This window comes from Onychostoma macrolepis, chromosome 14 (genome assembly GCF_012432095.1).
Source record: "Onychostoma macrolepis isolate SWU-2019 chromosome 14, ASM1243209v1, whole genome shotgun sequence".
NCBI classification, from domain to species: Eukaryota; Metazoa; Chordata; class Actinopteri; order Cypriniformes; family Cyprinidae; genus Onychostoma; species Onychostoma macrolepis.
Genome location: NC_081168.1, coordinates 7,862,287 through 7,881,101, shown reverse-complemented (window position 1 = coordinate 7,881,101; position 18,815 = coordinate 7,862,287). Strand labels below are relative to the sequence as shown.

Genomic DNA, 18,815 nt, shown 5'->3' with positions numbered 1-18,815 from the left:
ACCCTTGCCAGGGTAGACAGCATGTTTAATTTGATACGAATAAAAATGAGTGCACAAGGGAGCGAGTACAGCCTGATGAATGAGTTGTACTGTCTTAACGTTCCAGGTCATGTTTAATTTTCACAGCGCGTTTTCCCAGAGCATTTTGTCCACCGGAAACATTTTTTCATTGTTTTATCAGCCGAAAGATCAAGGGACCAACAGTACAACCGATTGAATGGACTGAACAGCTATTCCTTTGCAGCCTTGTTTTCCTTTGTGTCAGATTAAATATGGCGTCTCACCTCACTAAGGATTATTTTGTGTATTTTAGGATGGCTGGAATGCTATATTGACCAATCAGCATCCAGAGCTCCTTGAAATGTTGTATAATATATGTTATTTCAAAATGGAAGAGGCTTTTATCTCTCTACAACCCATGCACTCTCTCTATTAGTGTTTTTATTCTGACAGTTTTTGCTAAGTGGGTAAAAGTAGCATATATTACAATAGAATCATCCTCCTAAATGCTTTCCAATATTACTACAATCTCAAAATGGCCCCGAAGAGACATATTGCCCCTGAGCTTGTCACAAATCTTGAAGTCTAAAAAGCTTTCTGAATAAAACGGAGACAGCGTAAGTGGCTGGTAGCTGAGCGGATGATTTTGTGTGTGTATCTAATGAGTTTGGCCGACTCCAGTTCCATCTGACAGGGAACAAGGTGTGAATTGTGATGTGGTCTTTGTGGGGTAACTGATGTTGGGTGGTGGTGTGGTGGCTTCCCTGTGCTTGGCTAATTGCTCTTTTCCGTTGTTCGCTCTGTGACTGCCTGTGCCTGGCTCTCCATGCGCCCTTTGGAACCCAATTTAAAAATTGTCATATTTCAGTGCGCCATGTCCCACATGATTCTGTTCCATAACTCTTTCACTCTCTCACAGTCCAAATCAAGTTAAGGTTGGCAAATGACAATAAATCAGTGCATCCCTGACCCAAACAGAAAAGCTTTAAGAGCTGCAGTATCTCATCCTAATGACTTGGAAATATCAGCTCAAAACTGAAGTGATCATTAAAGTCAACATGAAATCAAAATGGATTCTGTTTACTGTCTTAATGCTTGTTCCTGGTCTTATTGTGTGGGAATGATTTATCAGTGCACATTATTCAAAAGAAATCTGAATCTTTAATCGAAATGTAATAACTTCCTCTGAAACTACATTCCTTTTTCGTTGATTGTCTATTGGATAATGTTAACCAACAGCCAAATAGCTATTTAGCCGTTGTTTTAGCAAACTCTCATTTAGTCCGGCTCCATTCTAATATCAAATGTCCACTATTCACAGTCAAATTGATTCCCACCCCACATTTTCTCAATGAATATTTTTTTTTGCTTTGAAATGCATCACATTATAGAACAAAAATGAGTTGTTTCAAGGAAGTTTAGATGTTCACATACAGTATAATTTTTTTTATTAGAATTTCTTGGTAAAGAATTACGCATACAACTCGGCACTATTAAAGGACTAGTTCACACAAAAGTGAAAATTTGCTAAAAATGTACTCAAGTGTGGCTAGTGCCAATAAGTGAATTACATAATCATTCATTTAATTATTAATTCAAACCAGCTGTAGCAAGTAACCCCTGTGCTTAAGAACTGGTCATTGAATCAAAAAAAAAAAAGAAACCCCACTCAGTCAGTGTTGCTGTGAGACGCAACTGTTCTGCTTTGTTTGGAACTATTTTCATAGGCAAATTATTTTTTGAAAAAACTTAAAAATCTTGTGGTCTTGCATCAGAACCTAAATGCAATTGTCAGGCACACGCTTAATTGAGAATTGATGCCATGGGCCAAATTAAATTAAAAACTAAAACATAAAATAATAATAAAAGAAAAGTCTCTCCCTCAGGCCATCCAAGATGCAGATGAGTTTGTTTGTCAGAACAGATTAGGAGAAAAATAGCATTACATCACTTGTTCACCACTGAATCCTCTGCAGTGAATGGGTGCCGTCAGAATGAGAATTGAAACAGCTGATAAAAACATCATGATAATCCAGAAGTAATCCACATGACTTCAGTCCATCAACTAATGTCTTAAGCAAAAAATAAATAAATAAAATCCAATCAGTCAGTTACTAAACAGGCAGTGCTTTATGCATGAAGGTACTTACTAAAGAAAAAGGTTTTCAGGCACACTTCCAAGACACCGTAGCATCAAATCTAAAGAGTTCAAATTAAATCAAGTGAGCAATAGCAATGTAAATTATTTATGGATCTTATATGCGTTTTTTGTAAGTGTTTTTAATTTCATACAGAGCTGAGTACAGGTGAGCACCTGAGTGTTGGTAATGTGAGTATTTAATTCATATCCCCCTATTTTCCATTCTTGCCCTGTCTGTTTAGTGTATCTGTTTTGTAATTGCTGAAGGTGTGTGTCCGTGAGCGTATGCATCAACATTACTGCATTATGCACTGTTAGCTGCAGCTGTTTGCTCTCCAGTAAGTGCAGTTGAGGAGTAAATGGGGGTGAAATGGCCTGGTCACAACAGCATAGTGAACAGTTGGCCTTAGGGGACAGACAGCTGTGTCAGAGGGATCTCAGGCCCTCAGGAGTTAATTAGGACCCAAGAGAGAAATAGATAGGGGAAGAGAGAACGAGAATAACGATGCTGTGCCAGAAATGTCCGTCGAATCCCAATGTCATTCCTTGGCTTCTAGTGAAATATCATGATTAATTCTGGAATGCGTTCAGACTCATTTCATGTGATGTATTGAAGACGAAGTGATCCTTCACATTCTGTGCTGGGAAGGAAGCCATCTTGATTGTGCCAAAGAATGTCACTGTTTATGTGGCCCTGATAGATTAAATAGTCGACTCAAAAATGTCAAAGCATAAAGAAAATTCATTAAATGCCACCGTCACATAAACACACTGAGCAGCTACAACTACATTTCTGCTCATTCTTTCATACAAAATACAAACTGTGCCGAAATGTTACTTCATGAACAATTACTGCAAAAGATGATTTGACTGTAAAGTTCTTTCTATCCCTGGTGTTTGCTAGAAATGAGTTTTTCTCCTGTGCTGGATGGAGAGCAGAGGAGCCCTCAATGTCAAGGATCAAGTCACCAAAACTCTGGCACAGATTTCTGCCTTCTAGAGAATCAATTTTGGCATCCTGAATATCTGCCTTCTTCATTAGTTTTTGTCTTATGCTCCCACAGGCCCTTCAGTTCGACTCAAGTAGCCCCTCATCGACTCCAAACCAGAATCATGCTCCTCATATTATACTAGATATTATTTTGTGTTATAAGTAATATTTTTAAAGTGTCATGAATACAATAATTCACTAGTAAACTAAAAAAATCCAAACAAACAATCGATTCTGTGGGTGAAAAACTATGACAGCGTTTTAGTGGCACTTAAAAATAAATAAATAAGATAATTAGATGAAAGTCATAAGATTTTGAGAAAAAAAGTTACGAGAATAAAGTTGTAGCATTATGAGAATAAAGTCAAAATAATGAGAATAAAGTCATTATACGAGAATAAAGTCGTATAAAGTCGTAAAAATTACGAGAATAAAGTCAAAATATATATATATATATAAAAAAAAGTCAAATTTACGACAATAAAGTTGCAATATTTTGAAAAAAAAAGTCAAACTTACGACAATAAAGTTGAAATATTTTGGGAAAAAGATGATTGATTCACATGCCGCATAAACTGAGGTGAATACAGCGATCTGTAGCACCACATTAAATAAATATTTTGAATATTCTCAAAATATTTAAACTTTATTCTAGTAATTTTGACTTTATTATCAAAATATTTCATCTTTATTCTCAAAATATTTAGACTTTATTCTCAAAATATTTAGACTTTATTCTCAAAATAATTCGACATTATTCTTGTAATTTTGACTTTATTCTCAAAATATTTTGATTTAATTCTCGTAATTTCAACTTTATTCCCAAAATATTTTTACTTTAATCTCGTAATCTTAGATTTTTATTTTATTAATTTTTTTTAACATGCCCCTAACAGGTTTTTAACATAAACCTAAAACTTATATTAGCTTGATTGACTGAGCCTGATACATTTTATGGGAAGAAAATAGGATGAAGTGTTATACTCATGCATGTGAGTGAGATTAAACAGCAGTCACAGAAATCATCTGCTGTTTTTACACATGCTCTTATGTTGTACAGTAAGTGTGATCCACACAAATTGACTAAACATAGGCCTGTTATTTTGTTTTCTTTCCTTAAAAAGTAGCAGAATGTATGAAGCAGTTAATTAACTGCTTAACAATATTTTGACAATCCTAATAATATAAAAACTCTTAATTTATATAAGTACTCCAAGTGGTCAGGAATCACTGTTATTGCCTACACCACCTCACCTCTTCATCTTTATTTTTGAAGGGAGGTTGTGGCAGACAGGCTTGTTTAATAATTAATTTAACTTCGAGAAGTCTTTAACTTTAGGTCAAGATTGGTGGATATTTGGGATGTTTTGCAAACCTTCCTCCGAGTCCCAGAATGCTTCTCCTCCTGCTCCTCCTCACGCTCAATAACCCCCTCTCCTTCAGTCAGCTCATGATGCTGAAGATACTCGTGATTGATTCTCGCCGTCTCCAGCGGGTTTGGGCAGTGGGGCATGTTGGATCTCTGAGGGGTGCGCAGTAGGGCCATGAGTCTGAGCAGGTTCAGCATGAGTAGCTGGTCCAGACTGTACATCCACAGGGTGTTTAGTCATTTCCTGTAGTAGCAGTTGGGTTGCCTGCGCTCCCGCTGTACCATAATGCCTGTGGTGTGTTGTTTTTGTTTTTTTAGGAATCATAATGTTGATGTCATAAAGAGGCAGATACAATGAAGTCAATTTTACTTCATAACAAGCAGAAAAAGCCAACAGCGTTCTGTCCACTTTGAATAATTTTTACATATGCAATATGACAGTGAACTCAACATTAATGCAGTTCTTGCACTCAAATGATTTCTGATCATGTGACACTGAAGACTGGAGTAATGGCTACTGAAAATTCAGCTTTGCATCACAGGAATAAATTACATTTTAAAATATATTCAAATTGAATACATTTATTTTAAATTGAAATAATCTTTTACAATACTGCTACTTTTGACTATAGATTTTAATCAAATAAATGCAGCCTTACTGGGCATAAGAGACTTCTTTCAAAAACATTCAAATCTTACTGGCCCCAAACTTTTTGTATAGTAGTGTATTTCCTTTTGTGCATTAATTTTAAAGTCTCCCACAAAAATAACTTATAATGGTCTGAATGGTATGCAGAGTATGTCTCTAGTTATTATAAATGTCAAATAGGAGCTATATTGCGTGATGCTTACATATTAATATGTCAAGCTTTCAGTTCTTTCCTATAACATGAACCTCTTTATATACATCTTTAAATACTAAAATCAGCTTCAGAATCCACGAGCCACAAGAACAGACTACACTGTACTTGATTTATTTATTTCCCAATTTGCATAAAACAAAGATACAAGGGCATTTTAAATAATTTGTGTAAATGAAGAAAATATGTGTTGCATATTCAATTGAAAGTTTCAAATAATATTTCTTGTATATTGGGCAGTATTTCAATGCTGCAGTGTGATTAGCCAAATAGAATGTTTTATAGTTATATTTTCTTTCATTTAAAACCTGTCTAATTAAAGTGCATAAGATGTTTTTTGTGCTGAAAGAATTCTCACTTCAGCTACCCATTACGTTTCTGCATTAAAGTATGATTAATTTTGTATCTTCCCACTGTTTCCCCACAAATGGCCACCATCCTAACGAGAACAAAGCTGAGTTTTTCAGGCACGCAGGATTGAGCTGACCTGATACTGCTCGACCCTGGTCAGCACACAGGTGGGCGCTTCATGCGTGAAGCTCCAGCTAATCTCATCCTCCATTAAATGCTGCCCATGTCTTCTGATCTCCTCCTTCTAATGGAGCTCATGTCTGTATTATTAATGTGATAATTAAAAGCGGGAGGTGAGCTGCCATCGGGAGTAATAAGGAGAATAAATAAGTATGGAAATGTAATTTGGCTTAATGAATAAGCAGTGCATGTAAAATAAGGCACTGTGAAAGATGATTGGATAGAATTGTTCGGGATTATGTCATCGCTAAGAATGGAGCATGAGGTCATATCTTTGGCTCATACATCTAAAAGCTCACAGTACTGCAAAAAGTTTTTCTTAATTTATTTTTAGTAAAAGGCCCTTAAAAGTGCTAAAAACAACATATAATAATGCATGGTGATATAATAAATATAATACCGAAGAGTTAATTAAATTTTATTTAGTTTCAAGAAGTTTTTTAGTTTAATTTCTTTTTAAAAATTCTTATTTTTATTTTTATATGCATAATTACTGAAAAACAACACAGAAAGTACAGTGTATGTTCTTGGTGAGCATGGGCTTCAGTGGATAAGTTGAGGTTGGTGTCGTGACCGTATCGGATCTGTCACTCACTGTCTCTCTGTCGCCTCAGTGCTTGCACCAATGTGCCCGTGTGCATCAACACTAATTAGCTTTTAATAGGGAGTAATTAACTGGAACATGAGTCCAAGGGGCCCGGGGGGATCGGGGGAACACTTGGGCGCAGACACACACACACACATTTTTAGCAGTTGATGATGCCCAACATATGCTCCAGTTGCTCAGAAACATTCAGATGCCAGCACATGTCTGACCCAGTTGTGCGGTTTTACTGTTGGGTTACATGTGTGTATCTGTGCTCTAATAAGAGCTACAACAAAACTGGAATTTGGGGGGAGGAAAGCATAATGCAGAATTAGACTAACTATTAGATACCACTCATATTTATGCTCTGTTTTTTTTTAAGCCTTGAACAATTTTGAACAATTGAAAACAAAAGTAACATCTTCAAAAAGCCCTTGGTATCTACAAATAGGTGATTTTTTTTAAAGTCGTGAAGTGCATTTGAAATCTTTGAATGTCCTTGTGCAGCGTGATTGAAAGAGTGTGCTGAATGGGAAAAAAAAAATCGATTTAAAGGTTTATTATTTTTAATCTTTGCTCAAATGAAATTCCTATGGTCACATGTTTGCCTCTAGGTGGCAGTAGAGGCCAATTTTAGTGCTCCTATTCTTGTGGCTGTTCACAGCAGCTTTGGTCAAATAGCTTTGCTGCTGAATAGTGAATAATATGAAATGATAAGTTATTAAGATGAGATCATTCATTTGAATGAAATTTCTTTCTCATATACAGGAGACTGGGGCTAGTTGTCACATGGGAAAGGTCACTATCAGGTTTCAAGTCAAAAGTCCAGTTACACAATTGTATGTTTTCTCTAGCAATGGTTTTGTATGTTGCTTTCTGACACCCATGTGATTCAAAATTGTCCTAATTCAGTTCAGTCCTAATGTTAATTGCTTTTGAAGTCAAGGCCTGAATGTGTGTACTTACATAGAAATTGCCTTTTAAAATTGAAAACACCCCAAGAAATATTTACTGTAGTAAAGGTGCGACAACTAGCCCCAATCTCCATATATCACTTTCAATTCATGGACAGAGTGCATTAAAACCAGTCATTTTGTTTTTAATATGACTGATGGACATTTGTGTGTATACTTTGCAGGTTTCCAGGTCCAGGGCTGAAGAAAGTCCATCCACACGGCTCAGAATCCAGACAAAAACCACCTGAACCCGTCATCAGCCAGATCATCGACAAACTCAAACACATCAATCAGGTGAGTTACTTTTTATCAGAAAACATGCACAGGCTATTTTACATGTGAGCTTCACAGTGCACATCTGTGAATAATCATACGCTGCCATGCTGTCAGTCAGCACACAGACATACAGCCGTACATAAACTCATCACCTCTGCTTTAACTCCGTCACAACCGTCTGCCTGTCATCACACACACAGATGTACATGTCTGCACACTGTTTTATGGCAGCGCAGTCTTGTAGATTATCAGGATGTGTGATAGGGGCTGCCGGTATCTGTACGCTAATGCAGACAAAGCAGAGGCTTTCATTCACTTTCTTCCTGCCTGCCTTTAAAAAACAACAGCTGCGTGTCGTATCACCTTGATTGTGTGTGTGTGTGTGTGTGTGTGAGTCAGGGTGTGTCTGCTTATATTTCATGTACAGATTGCTCCCTATTGTGACCGAGATCCCACAGTGATATTTGACCCTTAGGGTTTTCTGTGTATATACTCTGGTAATCCTGAGAGAACAGCATCTGGCTCATCCACAGGAAGTTCAGCGGGCGATCTAAAGGACACCTCTTTCTGTGCTTCCTCTGTACCTGCAGGATGTGTGTTTTTGGCTGGGTTTAAATGTATGCTGCAATGCAACCTCATTGTGAATGGCTATAGGTTACAGTTAGTAAAGCTCAATCCAAGTGTGTGTGTGTGTGTGTGTGTGTGTGTGTGTGTGTGTGTGTGTGTATGTGTGTTATAGAAACCCACAGCGGCCTCATGCTCAATGGCCCCATCTGAGCAGATTAGCGCAGCGCTCTTGTTTAAACAGACCACAGAGACATCAGAGCGGCTCAGATGAGTCGTGGGTCTCGTCTGCCCTCAGGCTGTGGAGAAGAGCAGTGTGATCACGCCTGCTTATTTTCTCAGTTACTCTACAAACAGATCTCTTCTCTTCTCTTCTCTTCTCTTCTCTTCTCTTCTCTTCTCTTCTCTTCTCTTCTCTTCTCTTCTCTTCTCTTCTCTTCTCTTCTCTTCTCTTCTCTTCTCTTCTCTTCTCTTCTCTTCTCTTCTCTTCTCCATCTGTGAAAGACTCACTGTGACCTTCTTCCCATCTGTTTCTTCCTCCTGCGCAGCTCCTGTGAAGTGTCCAGCTGTTGTTTCAAGACACACGTCACATAATTTATGTACATGACAATAATTCACATACAGTCAAAATGAAAATGTACCCTAGACTTCTATTGTTTTCTGTCATGTGTATTAGAAAGAGAGGAAGAAAACATAATTAAGCAATGTCACACTTAAAATTGTGCAGCTGATCTGAATAGCAGCATGGTTGTGAACCTCATGCTGATGTATGTAGTGTTTACACACACACACACACACACACACACACACACACACACAGACAGACACAGAGATAATATAGATCTGGTGACTGTATGATGTCAATGCTGTTCATGTCTGGTGGGCAAATGGCAAGTGCATTTCAAAAGACCTCTATGTATATACACACATCTGCAGCTCCTATAAACACATAAACGAATGCGTAGATGCATGTTTATTCCACTGTATTATGTCATAGACTTCCATTGTTTTCTTTAGGTTAGTGATATATACAGGTTTTGACCAATTAATTTCTAAGCTTTTTTAACTAGCGAGGTCAAACAGGTTCAGCTGTGTTCAACAGGTTTCATTTATTAATGAACAGTGAGGACCTCACAAGTACAGTCATGTAGGATAAGATGTTTGTGTGGGTTGTTGATTAAACTGTGTGCATGTATGAGATGTCTTTACTATGTCAGTCTCTGACAAACATGAGAATAGTACTGCAGTCAAATCAGTGCACAATGTCCTTAATGAGACAGAACGGGACAAGACGCAACAATTTCCAACGGCGTAAGCAACAGTGCTAGCCGATTTCACAGAAATCAAAAACATACCTAATTAAGCCCCTTTCACCATGACAGAGACTGTTTAAATCATTCATAAATGATTCATTATTTAATAATTCATGTTCAGTTAGAGTTCCGGCTGATGGAGATGGAGCTCCAGTGAGTCTACAAAGTTGAGAAAAGTTTAACTTCATGCAAAGAAGCAGCTTCTACCAATGGTTTTTGGTTCATGCATTGATAATCCCTCTCATGCTGCTGCTATTTATATTCAAAACTTTCCCCTACAAAACATTCATTTAACATGAAGAAAACTGATTCCTTGTGAAAACAGAGTGACATGCTATCTACTAACTCTCAATGACATGTCTGTCTCTTGACCTCCCTCGATTATGTCAATGTGATTGAGGCTTTAGTGCGACTGGTAGTGTTTCCTTTACTTCACCAGCAGAAACTCAAACATGTTTTAATCAAATTTTCAGTTTAACTTAACCCTGTGATAATAGTTTACATCTGGTGTTATCTGGCACCGTGCTAATGTGTGTTCTCATTTGTTTCCAATAGCCGGGGTTTGAGTTATTTCCCAGAACGGACAGACAGAACACTCATATCAGACTTTTCCTTGAATTTCAGAAAGCCAAGATCTCATCTTCTAGCCTGGGAGGCTTGTTACTTTTAGTATGTGCTACATTTTCTAAGTGTTCTCCAGCAGTTGTAGTTCTATAAAACATTTTGGGTGTGGACCCATTTGATTTTATGGAGCAGTAAGGTTTTTGGAAGCTCTTAACAGGGTTTGAAATATTTCTGTTCTCGGGGTATATAGCGTGACAAGCCTGTGTCCCAAAGAGCGTTAGTGTAGCGGCGCTAGAGATGGCTTGTTGGCTCAGATTTGGGCCTCTTCTGAAAGAGAGACACCGGGGAGCGCACTGAACACCAAAAGACAAAACTTTACCCTCCCTCAGCTCTGCAGACCCCGATTTCTCACGCCTAATGCAGCTGATGTAATGGCTGCGCGGGGCCAAGTTTAGAGTAAGCTCGTCTCTATAAATGAAAAAAATGACTTAGCGCTCAAGCTATTCCAACTGGGCAAGTGCTCAAAGAGTCTGTGTGTTCTTATCTGCATGCGTAAACATGACTCAGTCAGAGACAAATCTCTCAGGCCTAAATGTATGTGAGCTTCAGATATTTGATCAGGGGTTTCACATTTTTTTAACGCCAAGGACCCACAAATATGATGATTTGCAACAAACACATACATAAAGGAAAAAAATTTAAATTTGCAATAAAAACATGTTTATGTTCACAAGTATATGTGAAGTATTTTTAATAGTAATTGTCAATGTAATTTCAATAGTAATTAGCAAAGAATTTCAATAGTAATTATCGGTTATCAATGTTAAAACAGTTGTCTTTAATGAACAGAATCAGCATTTAAATCAAATAAAGCAATCGAAAAAAGCATTTATTTAAAATCATATATTAACGTTTTCACTGACCAGTTTGGCTACTGGCCATTCAAAACTTATACTAGCCAAAACCAAAATATCAAGACTAAACCGGATTATCAAAAACACCGCTTAGATTTAAATGTATTTATTATTAAATCTGATTCTGAATCAAGAAATGGTTTTCAATTTTACAACAGTCGATCACAGTTTGCGAATACCATAAAAAAAAAAAATAAAAATTCCCTATGGCTTATCTTATAAATCAGCATTTATTTCATTATAATTAAATTAACGTTTAATTGTACACACGTGTAAGATTAATGGCTGTCAATTCATTAAGTGTTCATGTATTGAATCTTTTCCTCCATTGACATCCATTGAAAAATATGTTACAAATATTTGTCTCAAATCATTGTTAATGCAGTTTAATAAAAAAAAGAAAGAAAAAAAAAGTGAGTTGTGCAGCAGGATTTTAAACAGCCTCTGGATTCGGGTTGGCAAGTGTTAAATTCAAACCCTACACTGTAAAAAATGACTGTGAATTTAACGGTAAAGAACTGTAAAAATGCTACAGTAAAAACCTGTTAAATGGTTAACGGTAAGTTACTGTAAAATTTACAGGGAATTCCCTGCGTTGCATTTCAAATTTTGTTTGAATTTGATGCTTTTTCTTTGAAATAACTATGTTTCTTCTTAGTTTTTTTCTTAGTCTTATCAGTTATGTTTATTAGGGTTGTATGTTACATCTAATGTTAAATTAAAGGAACACTCCACTTTTTTTGGAAATAGGCTCATTCTCCAACTCCCCCAGAGTTAATAAGTTGAGTTTTACCGTTTTGAATCCATTCAGCCGATCTCCGGGTCTGGCGATAGCACTTTTAGCATAGCTTAGCATAGATCATTGAATCCGATTAGACCAGTAGCATCGCGTTCAAAAATGACCAAAGAGTTTCGATATTTGTCCTATTTAAAACGGTAACTAGTTATAATATAGCTGGGGACTACTTTCAGGCGCTGCGTAATATCACTGCGCCTGCTGCGGCCATGGTACGGCAGCAAAGTTCCTTGATTATTACGCCGGAATGAGAGTATAGTTCCTAATCATATCAGCCTAGAAAATCGCAACTTTTGATTTTCCGCCGGTCTTAGTACACGATATAACTACAGAAGAGTCAAGTTTTAAATAGGACAAATATCGAAACTCTTTGGAGTTGGAGAATGAGCCTATTTCCAAAAAAAGTGGAGTGTTCCTTTAATGTTTATTGCATATTTCAGTTTAATGAGTCTCACCATGATACTGTTTAGTGCTTGTGTGAATGACACTGTGCACCTTCTATATATGTTATTATTTAAAAGCTGCTTGTGATGGACTTTGGTTCATCATGTGACTTTCTCATCACCACCTGCATTTGGTGGTTATCAAGTGTATTTCAAAGGTACAAAACAGATTTCAGTACTTTAATAGGTTGGTATATTAACATTATATCAGGTAATGAAATTACAGTATTTAACTGTAAATTTAAGTTAAAACCTAAAATGTTGTTACCGTATTTTTTATGGTACAATTCCGGCAACCACAGCTGCCAGTTTTTTACCGTAAATTTTATAGAATTTTTTTTTACAGTGTACATATACTGTATAGTGTTAGTGCATACATAATATGCTAGTGTTTATCAGCCATCTCTTTCTGCCTGGCGGAAATGGCAAAGATGTTCAGAGATGAAGCTCATAGCACACACCCTCCGTCTGTCTTCATGTGTGTTTGTGTTTGTTCCCATGACTGTCAAACATTCACTCGTGCTGATCTGTAAAGTCTGCGCGTCTCTTCGTGTTTATACAAGAATAGTGCGTCATTTGTGGACAGTTTACTTCTTTGAGGGGAGTTGTTAAACTACAAAACCTCCAATTTGTTCTTAAAAATTAACCTTAATAAATGTGTAAAATCTCCCTCAGATCAGTCTACGGCTAAAAATCCCCCTGCGTTAAACTTTTAAGGACTAACATGCTGAAACAAAGTTTCCACAGACAGACATAAGTAATTTGTCTGTCCAGAATGAAAACGAGCAAGCTGCACAATCAGAATATATTAGAGGTTTAAGGTTTATACGTTTATTGTAGACGACAGGCTATCTAGCATGAAATAGGAACCAAGCAGCTGACAAAAAAAACACGTTGAGCCTGGATAGGACATGGTGTAAGGCCAAACATATCAGTTTTTATTTCTTTGGATATTTCTAATGAATGAAGCCATAATAAGTTATCTGATATCTAGATATAATCTGACTGAAATAATGTACTTTTTGGTGAAATTATGGAGATAAACACAGTTTGGAGATTAACCCATATTGTTGGAGTACCAAGGACAGAGGTCTAGAAAATCGACCTCACATGTATAGTTTCATTTACGCATATTGCTAAATTAGATTTTCATATTTAGGAAAATATGTCTTTCCGCTATAGTGCCGTCATCAGGACCATCTGGACTTTCCAGGGTATTGAGTTACTGTTCAAAAAAGCCTGTTCCCAGCGGAGCTCAGGGGATAGTGGTGAAACACTGCAATTATCTGATTGGTCTTTGATTATAGAAGTTCCCTCCAGCGTTGAGATGTGTCTACCATGTGTAGGGCAGAGAGGTGAGCATATATTACATGTCACTTCTCATGTTGTCCTAGATTTGTGGAATGTTCTGTGAAAAATTAGATGCTTTGTTTTTTTCTTTTTTCACGTACTATGGGAAAGAACTCTAGGCTAGATCTTTCACGCACACTCACTTTTTCTCTCATTTCCTGACTGGAACTTTTCTCTGCATTTCTTTTCCCCCGCTTTATGCCCTCACTTTCTTCTTCTTCTTCTCTCTCTCTTTGAACTCCACCCTACATTTCTTACGCTTTTTCTCCCATGTTAATCCCACTTTCTTTCCCGCTCTCCTTCCTGACTGTGTTGAGTTGTATGTGACACACTCCAGTCCCGCAGCCCTCCTTCGCTCTAATTAGATCCAGCGGCAGAGATGGAGAGAGAGGGAGGGCCGCAGGTAAGGCAGGAGAGTAGACAGCAAAACAAACCAGAGCTCCACATTCCAGCACGCAGCCTCACGTCCTGCTGCCGCTGACTCCACCAGGAGCTGTACACTCCACACCTTATCTACTCGAGTAAAAAGTACAAAAAAGTACCAAGCTCCAAAGGCCTCTTCACATATGAACTAAAAAAGGGAACAGTTGCAGATGAATGTCTGTGCACTCTAAAGGTCTATCTGAATGAAAACCAAGTTTACTCCAGGACAAAAAGATGGCAGTGGCTGACAAATTTACTCTGTACAATGCAGTAGGTTTTATGTGAATTTGGGCATGGTAACAATTATTATTATTTTTTTAGTAATATCAAAATAATATTCCAAAATCTGTGGATGGAGATTTTTTTTAATAATCAGAAAGGATGCATCAACATTAATCAAAAGTGATATTTATAATATTACAAAAAATGCTTATTAAATAATGTTCTTTTGAATGAATTTGATTGATTTCTGAAGGATCGTGTGACACTGAAGACTGGGTAATGACTGCTGAAAATTCAAATTTGCTATCACAGGAATAAATTACATTTTGCAATATATTAAATTAGAAAACAGTTCTTTTAAATTATAATAACATTTCACAATATTACTGATTTTACTGTATTTTTAATCAAATAAATGCAGCCTTGGTCAGCTTGGTCAGACTTCTTTTAAAAATCAGCCAACCTCCAAATGTATCTATATTGTACTATATATAATATGAAATTTACTGGTTTAATCTGAGTCCCTGAACGTCTGTGATGGTTTGTGGGTGATAGTTTGAAGGTTATTAAACGAATCCCGCCATGGTCGCTTGAGTCTAAGTACACACAAACACATATTTAGGCAAATTATCTACACACGTACACACACACACACACTTCAAATAGCAGCTTAATGTGTTTCAGTGGATGCTGGTCTTTTTGAAGGTGCGTGACTATGAGGGTTTCTCAAATAAACTGTGACACCTGACATTAAAGCAGTCTAGAAAGACCTCCATAAATCCAGAGTAGAGTGGGGGCTGCGTTTGACCCCGATCCCAGCACCGCTCCTGATGGCCTTTGCATGTCTCTGTTCTCAACAGCTTGGTTTGCTGTGGCCCTCGCACCAAAAACTCCCATATAGATAACTTTCCTTTTAGAAAATATGTCCTTCTAATGCAGTCTTCTTTTTCTGACAACCTTAATGTGTCTCACGTGGTCTCTCTCCAGCTTTTTCTCTCTTATGCTTTTTTGCTCTCAAACACTTCACCTTTTATGTTTCATTGCTTCATTCTCAACTTTAGTTTTCTTATTCCCACTCTGATTTTCATTCATTAGTAAGAATAGCCATAAATGATAATATTTTGATTGTTTCTCCTAAACAATGAAAATAAATGGAGAGCAAAATTATTTTAAGATGTTTACTTCTAAGAAAAAGACTTAATGTTTCTAGAAGAATGTTTAGAAGAGATCTCAACAATGTCATATACTGTGCTCAGATTGGTCATTATCTGTATATCAAAATATTTCAGGTTTATGCCATTCATCCTTGTGTGGGCACGTCATATCCATAAATAGAGAAAAAAAGGTCTGTGGCAGCTACTTGATTTCTGTAATGATGTAGGTTTATTTTATCCCTGCACTCTTAAAAATTAAGGTTCTTTACAGGCAACTTTAAACATCAGTGGAACCTTTTCATTCCACAAAAGGTTCTTTAGATTATAAAATGCTCTTCACACTAAGAAAAAATGGTTCTTTTAAGAACTGTTGAATGAAAGGTTCTTTGAGGAACCTAAAATGGTCCTATGGCATCACTGCAAAAATCTCCTTGATTTTTAAGAGTGTTGTAGGACTTTCCTGTTAGCAGGTCTTGAATCAGAATAACAAATCTGTTCCAGTATGTTGATCACAGGGAAACAACTACAATAACTAAAACCATCAGATTCATTCACACACAAATCAGCACTTAAACACTTTTGAAGTATCGTGCATTTTCATGTCTCAACCACAGATGGCGATAGAGAGGCCAAAGTTCTGTAAAGTACAGTTAAATTTAATTTGAGAGACAGTTTGATTCATTTTAGAGATTGTGCTGCCTTAAAAGCTTAGTTAACTGTAGTTACCCACTTTTTATTAGTAGCATGCAGTGTAGTTAAAGTTAAACTACTTTTCAAAAGGGTAGTTTGAAAACTAATTTCAAAGTAGTTTCTGATTGTCTCATTGATGTCTATTTTCATTTCCACTAAGGAATTTTAAAAGAAACATCTGAGACAAAATTGATAGTTAAATAAAACCCCATGAAGTCTCCTGAGCTATGAAATGGGCAACCTCTGGGCACTTTCTTACATCTCTCCACTGCTGTTCCCTCTATAGTAGGTTCTCACATTCCCTCCTTCTCCTCCATCCCCCTCTCTTTTTCATCTATCTGTTCCTCTCTCCCCTGCTGTCTAGGAGGTCAGACGGAGCACATGAGAGGTCTTTTCCTTCCAATTAGTTAGCTGCTAATGAGGCTGAAGCCCCCAGACCCTCCTCCCAGCAGTGCTCTCAGCAAAGCCCCCTCATCCCGCGGGCCAGAAGTTTCGTGCCCCCTACTGCCACCAATCTACCCCCACCCACTTCAGCTGCCCCACTGGCTACAATTACCACACAGCCAGCCAACAACAGCACTATAGCCAGAGCTCATCTGTTCTGAAGGAAACGGGCTATACCTTACACGGTCACCGGCAAACCTGTTTACTAACAGGACATATTTGTTATCCTGATTTGCTGGAAAGACTTCCTGTGACATGGAAATGTTACAGAAGGCACTTCCTAAGCCACTGACTGACCAGAAATACGGTACTTACTATAATAGGGATGCAAAATAAACAAAAGTGCATGTATTGGCTGAAGTGTTCCCAAACACCTGTATCACCTCATCTACAGCTGTGCAGATTGACAGATAGTCTCACGCCATTGGTTGAGCTAGAAGATGTAATGTTGAACTGCTCAAACAAACTCTTCAGCAAATGAAACTTATCGTAACATTTATTATCATTCTCCATGTCTCCTCCCTGATTGTAGTTTTGAATTTCTTGATATTGTTTTAAAATTTGTTTTAAATTGCAGTTTAATTTTAGATTCATTAATGGTTTGTTTATATATTTGAATTTTAGCAGTTTTACTTGAGGAATTACCAGAATACTTCCAGAGTCATTTAAATCTAAAATAAGCAAGACGTTTTTTTTTTTTTTTAAGGCAAGCAATTCAATGCATTTAAAGTAAGAGGGAAAGTTGAATAGTTATTATATATACTGCCATTTAAGAAATTAATACCTGTATTCAGAAAGGATGCAGTAAATTGGTCAAAAGTAACAATTAAGACATTTATAATGCTGCAAAATATTTCTGTTTCAGATAGTATAATATAATATAATATAATATCATAATATAGTTCTATTTAAAAAATCCTGAAAAAGTATATCACATATCAAATGTATAAAATGTTTCTACAAAATATTAAGCAGCACAACTTTTCAACATTGATAATAATAAGAAAGCTTTCTTCACAAGAAAGTATCATGTGACACTGAAGATTGGAGTAATGATGCTGAAAATACAGCTTTGCATCACATTAAAATATATTAATGAAAACAGTTTAAAATTTTTATAAAATTTCACAATGTTACAGTTTTACTGTATTTTGATTAAATAAATGAAGCTTTGGTGAGCATAAGAGGTTTCTTTCAAAAACATAAAAATAAAACTGTTACAGACCATTTAAACGGTTGTGTATATTGAATGTTTTGAGTAAGCAGTGGAAATTTAGCAAAGCATGCTTAATTTGGTTAGACGGGAAATGACAAAAGCATGCAGAGATTCCCAAAAGTTCTGATTATTCTGTTATATGATGAGTGCTTAATGACTATGAAAACCTTGACTTTTTTTTAAACATTATTTTTGATGATGATGATTATTATTATTGTGTGTGTGTGTGTGTGTGTGTGGTTTAACTAACTACAGTTTAACTAAGTGTTGTTAGTTTTATGTAATTTTAGTTTTTCGTTTAATTTATTTTTTTAAGCTTGGTTTTACATGAGTAGTTTTGGTTTAGGAAAGTATCCCTGGTCTATGCTCTGTCGCACCCCACCAGGAGCCGTGCTGGGGGTCTGGAGGTCAGTGTTCCTGACAAACATGATTCTTGTTGCCTTATGAGCGCTGTAGACTGAACACATTGAGATGTGATTGTGTTTGAGGGAGAGAGGCTTACAGGTGGAAGGGTTATGGCCGTGTTGTTTCTCAGGCTGTAGTGAAACTCAAGCCTCCCCTGGGCTCTCTGTGAGATTTGCCTCTATGTGCTGTTTCTCATGACTCGTCCGTATCTCCCAGCGTGAGTCGAGAGAGGAACCTCAGAGAAACGCGGCGCTCCATCAGCAGCCTCGCTGGAAAACACAACAGGAGCCTCTCGGGGGGTCAGAGGTCTCACTTCCTGTTTCCTCTCCGTGCAGGGTCATCATAGGGTCTCCTCTGTCTCCCTTTCCTTTTGTTACAGGGGCCTCACAGCACAAATCAATGTCTCTACAATGTAGCAGTTATATTATGCGAGAAAGACATAAGAGGAAGGAGGCAGCGCTGACACATGTGGCGTACTGCTCAGTGTCAGTGCTTAAGATAAGCCTTCAGCGAGACCTGGGACGTTTCTGAAAATACACACACACACACACATTTATAGACTGCATGTATGGATCTTTTCAAGCTGCTTGTATAGATCATATTAACTC

At 37.1% G+C, this 18,815-nt stretch overlaps 1 protein-coding gene across 1 annotated transcript in view; it reads left to right on the top strand.

Annotated features, from left to right (window-relative positions):
• gpc3 (glypican 3) overlaps window positions 1-18,815 on the top strand; it is a 138,101-nt gene that overhangs the window by 79,607 nt on the left and 39,679 nt on the right. The window contains exon 6 of the mRNA XM_058797755.1: window positions 7,616-7,727. Within this exon, the coding sequence (XP_058653738.1) occupies window positions 7,616-7,727 (112 nt within the window). The remainder of the gene's footprint in view (window positions 1-7,615; window positions 7,728-18,815) is intronic.